The following is a 9,419-nucleotide window of genomic DNA, read 5'->3' as shown; positions in this document are numbered from 1 at the left end:
CAGGAATGACATGTGGGTTATTATCAGCAAGGCTGATGCTATGGGTAAAGCCATAAGCTGAAGGAAGTGAAAAATTATGGTACAAACCAGCTGTTTCTCTTTCATCCACAGGCAATTTAGTGATGACAGCGCTGTGCGATGCCTGCAACGCTGATAGAGAGGGAGGCAGGACTGAGCTGGGCAACAAGGCCAATGGCATCCCTGAATCAGGTGACACTGCTGTATAACCCCTGGCAAATCTTTTAACTCTCCCAGGCTCTGGGCCTCCTTTTGTTCAAGTCTCTCTTTATTAAATCTGTAAGACAGGAACAGTGTCACTAAGACTTGGCTGTTGCCCTGCTTTACTGGGTCCCTTGTTTTGTCTGGAACTGCTGCTGTAATGCAGGTAAGTAAAACAGAAATGTGAAGTTTTGGAAGTTGTGACTTTTGGAGATGTAAATGCACACTGTGCAGCACACAGAGCTGGGATCTTGCAGTGACACAGGAGCCACATCTTTCCTTCTGGCAAGACTGATTTTGGAAGTGAAGCTACATTATTGGAACTGTGGAGGGAACAATTTTGCGATAAACAGAAGGACGGCCACAGAAATGGCAAAACTTTTGGTCAGATTCTTTGTTAAAAAACACAAAAAAGCAAATGGAGGCAGTACAGAGTATGATCCTGCAACCCTACAGTCACTGGGAAAACAGTGAGGCTCAAGAACAAGGAACATGTTTGGAGCTGGTGGGGGGAATAAATCACTGAACTGGATTCTGAAATGCGAGGCTCTTCTGTTCAACACACCACTCCAGCATCTCCAGCCTTCATCAGATGCCCTGCATGCCATATCAGGCTGAATTCGACCATATGTTTGTGGCTAAGCTATGAAACTAATTTGTCAAGTCCCGGCAGTTTTTGGCAAGTTGTCCTGTACTATATGTGTGGTCTGCTGCACTAAAACAGGCGTGCAGAGCATTGCAGTGGGTATATCTATAGGATCCAGAGACAAGACAGCCAATGATTTCCCTGCTCTGACTTTTAGTGCTGTGTAATAATGAATGGAGATAGAGGGGACTCAAGTCAAAGACATCTCGGCACAGTTGCTAGGCTTAAAGCCTGCTGAAGGCTGCTGGAACAAGCTATAAATACGTATCTGAGCTCCACGCCAACTGTGTAAACTCAGAAGCTGCCGCTTCATTCAGGGACTTTACTCCTACCAGAGAGTCCAGAGCCTAGAGGCAAGTCAGTGGCTGGCAAGAGTCACATTTTCCTTGTGAAAGGGGATGCGGAAGATGCTAGGACAATGCAGGGGCGGATGACGGATAGGAAATTATTTCTTGGGTGTTTTGAAAGGAAACACATAATCCAGAGTTACGAGCCCTCATTAATCAGGTGGAGGAGTCCTGAAGCGCCAAATCTCGCAAGAACAGCCAGAGGACTTGTGAGTCATTTCTAAGCTCTTCCTAACTGAACACTGAGCGTGGCATTTGTCGAATTTCTAGATCCCAGTTCAAATATCACCACCTTGGCCTACAAACAGTTGTCTAGTGGCTACAATTCAAGCTGATTCACAGGAAAAGATAAACCTTCCTGTTCCTAAAAGGAAGCAAAAAGCTGCTGAGCTTTAATTCCTCTAACTTGTGCAGCCTTGGGTCTCTTGCAGCAAGAAGAGGTACCATTCTTCACCCCCTGAACTCATCCCTCTTCCTTGCCGTGTAGGGTCCTACAGGCAGTCCTGCCACCATATTTTTTAATACAACAAGCAGCACAGAAAGAAGCAGAAGTGTCAGAAAGAGGCTTCCTTGAAGTTTTTGATATATAGCATGAAGATGTCATTTTAACAGAGATTATTAGGCCGCACAACAGGAAAAGGCCAGGATCTTGATCCCTCTTAGCCTAGCAGGATCATCTCATCTTCAGAAGGAACTTCAGCTCGTGAAGGTCAGCAGGTACCATCTAACCTTTTCCATGGTGAAAACAAGACCCATAAAACTACTATTACACGGAGAAGTACTGTGATCTGCCCTCCAATGACAATGCAAAGCCAACTCTAAGGCTGCATGCTGACACCTCTGGTCCCCCGGCAACCTAGCTGCACCTTAAGCTGGGTCCTTGGAAACTCTTTCCAGTTCTTCTAAGATGTATAAGCTCAGATAGCCCAAACCTTGACAGCCTGCACATTTGGGGCTAGATTGAGTTCTTATGAATGCTAAACTGTCTTCACTTCAGCTGAGGGTGGCAGAAGACACCGGCACTCAGCATACCTCATCCTCCAATCCCAACTGTATATCCAACCTTCAGGACTCAGAGGACGAATCAAACTCCTTCCTGAAAGCAACGCCCGGCAAAACAGCTGCAGCTTCTCCCAGATAATTCAGAAGATATCCATGTTTCAAATCTGCCCACCAAACCAGCCAGAAAAACGTAATAGTGCCATTCAGGAAGGATTTATCTGTAACATGTAAAATGCATTTGCCCACTTCAGCAGCAGATGAGATAGAAAGTTTTACAAGATATATGCCACACTGCAGACTGTCCTCTGTTAGAGAAACACCTCTGAGCAGAAATCCACATATTTACAGACGGCTTCTAGTGCTATGCCATAGCAGTTGTTTACCACCTCCCATTCATGTGATATTTATGTGCCAAGTTTCAAACACCCACTGATCCAGGCTGAGGTCATGAGATGCCCTGGGAAGGAACAACGGCTGTTACCCTGCACCTGTCCCAGCACAGCAAGGGGGACAGGCAGCATCAGGGTGGCCATTTGTTGGGGATGGCTCAGCATCATTGCTGTGCGTTTGGACCCAGGTACTCACCTAAGAGCTGCACGCCGCGGGTGAGTCCATAGACGTCTATCAAAGCCCAGAGGGGCTCTGCTGTCCTCACCCCGCTGAAGAAGAGCATCGCAGCAGAGTCGTTCACCCGATAGAAAACCCGTCCCTTCTTGTCCACCCAGAAGGCTATGATGTTTCCCTCGTTTGCAAACTCTTCTGGTAGAGCCTTGGCCCAAAAACCGCTTTGGGAAACCAAGTCGGGGCACGCGTACTTCGGCAGAGTATCAGGGTTAATCCTCGATGGATCCTTGGAAGTAAACCCGAGTCGAAGTGCCCCACTCCAGCAACACTGCTTTTTAGTGATCTGCAAAGATAACAGCAGCAATGACAGCGTTTGCCACCTGGACATCTACTTACACACTGCAGTCTCTATGCCATTGAGCACCAAGAGCCACCACACACATGAGCCCACTAGACACAGGAGACATTTTAGCCTCCAAACACTGCTGTAGCTTTCCCAGTTGCAAGCAGCAATGCTTAGAAAACAATGGACATAATTAAAAAAAACCAAATTAAATCTATGAGGAGAGGTGACAGTTGCATGATGAATCACTTCTATTTCTAGGGTAATTCCTTTTGGCCTAAGAGTCATCCTCTCGCAAAACGTGCCAAAAATGGACATAAGAGCTTTTATCTCTTTTAGCCCTTCCCCTGTGGTGCTTGGATGATAGGGTCTCTCATGACCCGAGGGAAAAGCACTGGTTCCAGAATCACCATAGGGATTTCTGGGTTTCCCAGCCAAGTAAAAGACAGTCTTAGCCCTGTTTAGCTTGACAGATTGGATGAAATCAGAACCTTGCAGCAGAGAACTTGTGTGGGAGAAAGCATGATTTAAAGTATTCGCTATATTAAATAATGAGGAGGAAATGATAGATGTTGTCTTATGATTGGGGAAAACCTATTTATTTCAGCTGTGAGTGGTGTTTTTCAAGATATGTTGTGCACATCTACACCCCACCTGTCAGTTACATGGTTACTCAACGTGTCTGGGGGCAGGAACATCCTCTAGAGTTTCGGAATGGTGCATGTGTCATATCCACCCTTCTGCACCTGAGAGACAGCAGAACAAAGGATCACAGATGCCTCCAGAGCCATCAGCTTCTCAGACAAATCGAGCCCTGGACTGAAAGGGACCTGAAGGGAGCAAGCAGTGGGTCCATGCAGCACATCCAAAACACCACCCAGTTACAAGGTCTCCTGCTTCCCATGGAATCAAGGAGGCTTCTAGGGTTAGTGCAGTTGCCTGAAAGAGATGATGCCATCAGAGAATTTTTTCTCTCATTTTGTTGAACCTGCTGAGAACTGTTCCTCTCAAAGGGATTCAGCCTGTCAGCATCTGGACTGTGAAATGAAAGATCTAAGGATGCTGGATCCAATCCTAATGTAGGACCAGGACAGTCCCTGCATGTCAATTGACACATAATTGATGTTTCTGTTCATGCACTGAACCTGCAGCAAACATGAGAGCACTTGAGATAGCCCTCTTCCATAAAAGCCTTGGCAGTCTCAAGCCATTTCACTCTTGGCTGCAGGAGAAGAGCAGAAACATGGATAGGTACCACCTACAAGATGTCACACAAAACTTGCTACCTTACTGAAATTTCTTGCTCTGCCAAAGCGCTAATGGCTCGGATGAGTAGCAATGTCAGAGACTGAACTGTCCAGAACTGCAGGACTTTGTCCTCAGAAGCCTGGTGGCAGCTTCTCACATCCCAGCTTGGAAGTACAGGATTTTTACCACAGAATTCTCCAAGTCATTCTCTTTGGACTTCAGGATTCTCTTCCAATCACATTTGTTAATATTGCATTTTTCTTTCACATGTTCCTCTCCAAGGCAAATCTGGAATGTGCCCTTGGAGGCACAACAATCTCACAACAAAGACATTCTTCAAAGCCTAGAGATTTCTGTTTTATAATTAAAGTATCAGAGAAAATAACTGAGAGCTTCAGAAAAAAGTTGCCAACTGACAGTTCCTCAGTTAAGCAAGGGTTGCTCTTTATCCCTGCTCAGTCCAGCCAAGCACCTAAACTGTTTACATGAAACACTTGAGCACTGACCTCAGTCCCAGGAACCATGGGAAGCTTCTGTTTGCAGGGTGGACACTGGGGAGGCACTAAAAAGGACTGAAGCAGATTTGCTGTTTTATATGCCTGGCCAGGATGGGATGGAATCACTCACATCCCCAGTGGAAAAGGGATGGATGGGGCACGCATGGCACAAAATGGGGAGTATGCGCACACTCCATGAAGAAGCCTGGATTATTTATTGCAGCAAATTTGCTGCAAGCCCTAAAAGCTTTTGGGTCTGAGATAAATATGGCCTCATTGTTATTTGTACAATTTACTCTTTCATCGTCTCTTGCCAATACTCCACAGCAATCATAAGCTGCATGAAGCAAATATTCATATGGCAATCAAGGCTGCACATGTTCCATGTATTAATCAGCACCTATAAACAGTTTCAATACAGTCTGACCACAGGGAAACTAATATCCAAATTAAAATCTAGTATAAAGCCTGCCAAGAATTAGACACAGCTGGACAAAGGGTACACAGTTTTGCTAAAAAAGGCAATGGTTAATGACGGACCAAATTATCTCTTCAGCCGCCACTGCTAGCAGAAGAGCTCGGGAGATCTACTGTGTACCAGAAGCAGAGGAAAAGATACAGTCTACATCCAAACTGTTAAGCCATGGCTGCTTCCGCAGATTCAGGCTCCTGCTCTTTACTGCCTTGAGTCAGTCACCTTTGACAGCCTCACTCCACTCCTTAGCAGTGCCCTGAAGCACACGGAAGAAACTGTACTGGGGCCTGTATCTCGGAGGCAAAGAAAGGAAATCTGTCTGCTTGATGGCATTGCCAAAGCTGCAAAGAAATCTCAGATTAAAACCCAAGATACAATACCCAATAAACAGAATGAAATCTCCTGACTTCTTTCCTCTAGTTTTCCAAAGGAATTTGGACTTTTTAGGACCTGAATGATTGGGTTCATGGTTAGTCTTTATCTGGTAAGAAGGTTTAAGATGCCATTTTCCTCAGGTGCACACAATAACAAGGCAATTGCAGGAGGGACTTATCAGAAAAGCAAAGATGTTTTCACATTTCCATCCATCCCTAGAGCACAAGTTCTGGTGAAGCCTGTTGATTGCTCTTATGAGACCTTCCTGCTGGACTCAGTAGGAGCTCTGCTCATAAATCCCTTGTGCAGATTTGCATGCATATTCTTCACATACGTTATGCAAGCTAAAATCCTGAAATACACAGTGATAAACAAGTGTGGATTTCTAGAGATAGCTATATTGTTTCATAATGAGGAAGAAATAAGTCAGAGCCTTTGCCTAAACCACTAAACCCACTCAAATCTTTGATGGCATTTTCAGAAAAAAGAAATGCTGCTTTTATCTCCTCCCAAACAATTTTTTGCAGTTGTTTGTCCAAACTACTGGCTAACATGGAAAAAAATTCCATTAGGCAATGTGAGTGGGTCCTGCTGGGTTTCTAGCCTGAATGGAAGCAGTAGGAACTCCACAGGAAACATAACAAACCTGTAGGAGGATTTTTCTACATAAGAGGCTGAGCCTGAAATGACTGAAAACTCCCTGTATCTTCAAAACGATTCATCTTCTTAATTTTTTGCTCCTTTGCTGGCTGAAAGGGAAGAGGCAGGGAATGCTGCTATGTTGCTGTAGCAATGGACAACAGCAGGATCATTCAGACTCAGTAACTATATGCAGATAAACCTCCTGTGCATAAAAGAAGGATTTGCAGACAGATCTTTCATGTGTGCCATGAACTAGAGTTGCTAAAGAATATGATCTACTTTGTGCCAGTGAAAGGCATGAAATTAGCTAAGGACAGAAAAATGCAGCCCTACAAACTAGAGAGGGTAAAGATTAGAAAATACCTGTGGATGAAGTTTAAAGGTCCCCAAGCTCCTTCAAGGTGCTAAGAGCCTAAAAAGTGCTTCAGTTCCTAACAGATGAATTTATTCATTAAGAAGCAGCTCCCAGTGCACACAGAGGCACGCTGTCTTAGAGGAGTTCTGCTTCCCACACCAGCTGCAGCACAAGGGGTACCAACTCCATCCTTCTGGCTAACACAGACACAAAGGAAGTGAAATCAGCCTCTGCCAGCCAGAAAAATGTTGATGGCTGCAAAGTTCTCTCCTCTGACCTTAATGCTATCAGGTGACTGATTCAACAAAGCAGTCAGCAGTCCACCAGATCCTTTTCTTAGACAGCAGCTGTGACACACTGCTCCTTTCACCCTTTCAGTCAAATCATAGAATCACAGAATCATCTGGTTGGAAGAGACCTTTAAGATCATCGAGTCCAACCGTTCACCCTGCACTGCCAGGGTCCCTAAACCGTGTCCCTCAGCACCACATCCACACGGCTTTTAAACACCTCTAGGGATGGGGACTCCACCACTATCCGGGGCAGCCTGTTCTAATGCTTAATGACCCTCTCTGTGAAAAAGTTTTCCCTGATATCTAACCTGAATCTCCCCTTGTGCAACCTAAGGTCATTTCCTCTACTCCTCTCACTTGTTATATGGGAGAAGAGACCAACTTCCTCCTCTCTACCACCTGTTTTCAGGTAGTTGTAGAGAGCGATACGGTCTCCCCTGAGCCTCCTTTTCTCCAGGCTGAACAACCCCAGTTCCCTCAGCTGCTCCTCATAAGACAAATTCTCCAAATCCTTCACCAGCGTCGTTGCCCTTCTCTGAACACAAGCAACTCAATGTCCTTCTTGTCGCTCCTCATAAGACAAATTCTCCAAATCCTTCACCAGCGTCGTTGCCCTTCTCTGAACACAAGCAACTCAATGTCCTTCTTGTCGTGAGGGGCCCAGAACTGGACACAGTACTCAAGGTGTGGCCTCACCAGTGCCGAGTACAGGGGGACAATCACTTCCCTGCTCCTGCTGGCCACACTAGTGCTGATACAGCCCGACATTCAATCACAGCAGCTCCCATGGCAATAAGAAAAGTTGTCATTTACTCACCTTAAGCCTGACTTGCTCATATATAACGATGGGCCTGTTGCTGAAGGTAATGGCATTGCAGAAGCTAGCCTGGCGCTTCACTGCCTTCTGAGTCGTGTCCATGATGATCTGGGATCCCTTCGTGTGAGGATGGAAAAGCAGAGGGCTGATGGACAGAGCTCCACACTGTGAGATGGGAAGACAGTGCTTCTGCTTGTGGTGGCATCGGTGGGAGGAAGCCGAAAATGACCCACCTATGGAATCTGAAAGCAGAATGGGGAAAAAAGGATTTCAAATCTGCTATAAGTAAAAACCTTTCAATGCAAAAAAAAAAAAAACAAAAAAAAAACCCCACTAGGGGTACTTCGGAGAGGAATGAGACATCAAAATGAAAGTCAGCCAAATCCTCACACTGTAAATCACAAGAGGTTTCTAGAGGATCTTGAACAATAAAAGGCTACAAGGATACTGAAGGCTCCCATCTGGAGAGTCTGACAGTACAGAGCACTACATGGAGATTGCAGCTCCGCTCTGAAATCACAGGGCATCTTGGGGCCACACATCAGAACAGAAGACAAGAATTGGTTCCAAAACTGGAGCAATGCAGGTGCTGCAAAGCCATCACACTTAGGGAAAAATCTTCCACTTCCAAAGGAATCCCATGCAACTTGACCATTTCTCTCACTCCTCCTTTGCAAGCATCCATGTGTTTTCGGATACTGTTCTCCCCAGCCACTCTAAGAGCCAGCTCAGATACACAAATTGCTAATTTATACTCAAGCACTACTCAGCAATAACCCACCTGCATTCCTCCACCAACCACTATCCATTCTCCTCTCTCCTTCACTGATGGGAAGGAGATCCCACTCAGCTCATAGCTGAGGTCCCACTTGTCCTGAAGGCGTTGACCAGCACGCTATGATTACAGTGAGGAAAGCAAAGAGGAAGAAAGCTATGAAGCAGGGACGAGATTATGTGTTTCTCTAACCAAGGCCCTACACAAAGAGTCAATGCATGATCAACCCCGTCACGACAGCAGCTTTGCTCATGAATGAATGGATGTGTGAGTTTCTTTTCAACAGGGGGCCTGCAGCACTTCAAGCACAAAACAATCATTATACTGAACACAAGTCACCTGCTTCCTTTTCCTTGTGTGCACACACACACTATATTATGCACATAAGTTTGGGAGGAAATACTCATAGATTTGGAAACAGTATTGACAGAACAAGGGATTATTCTGTGATAGACTCAGGGATGCAACAAAAGCAAATATGACCTTAACAGTGTGCCAGCTTTCATTGTAAATATGCATCACTAAACAGTATGGTTAAAAACTCTATTACTCAAATGCACAAACTATAGAAACTAATTTAATTGCTGATAGTCATGTCTTTATATAGCTACTATAAATAATTCTTACAACTCTAATGTTACTCTTGGCTTCATAAAAATAAAACTGGTCTCTTTCCCCCAGCCTTTGGGATAGTTTCAGCTTGTAGCTACATGAAGTTGTAACGGTATGTCATCAGGGCAAGCTTGAATAACTACCAACAAAAATTCCTGGTTTCTGATGAGAACATTTTAATTCAAACACTCCAACACTCCAGCCTTTTC

The 9,419-nt window shown here is 45.0% G+C and overlaps 1 protein-coding gene across 1 annotated transcript in view; it reads right to left on the bottom strand.

The window, feature by feature from the left end:
* NEURL1 (neuralized E3 ubiquitin protein ligase 1) overlaps positions 1-8,060 on the bottom strand; it is a gene marked incomplete at its 3' end in the record, with an annotated part of 48,783 nt that extends 40,723 nt beyond the window's left edge. The window contains exons 1-2 of the mRNA XM_010132924.1: positions 7,824-8,060; positions 2,800-3,121 (exon numbers count right to left, since the gene is read on the bottom strand). Of these exons, the coding sequence (XP_010131226.1) occupies positions 2,800-3,121; positions 7,824-7,925 (424 nt within the window). The remainder of the gene's footprint in view (positions 1-2,799; positions 3,122-7,823) is intronic.
* Positions 8,061-9,419: the final 1,359 nt, after the last annotated feature.

Source organism: Buceros rhinoceros, unplaced genomic scaffold (assembly GCF_000710305.1).
Source record: "Buceros rhinoceros silvestris isolate BGI_N320 unplaced genomic scaffold, ASM71030v1 scaffold15713, whole genome shotgun sequence".
Lineage (NCBI taxonomy): Eukaryota > Metazoa > Chordata > Aves > Bucerotiformes > Bucerotidae > Buceros > Buceros rhinoceros.
This window is presented reverse-complemented; position numbering and strand designations above follow the sequence as displayed.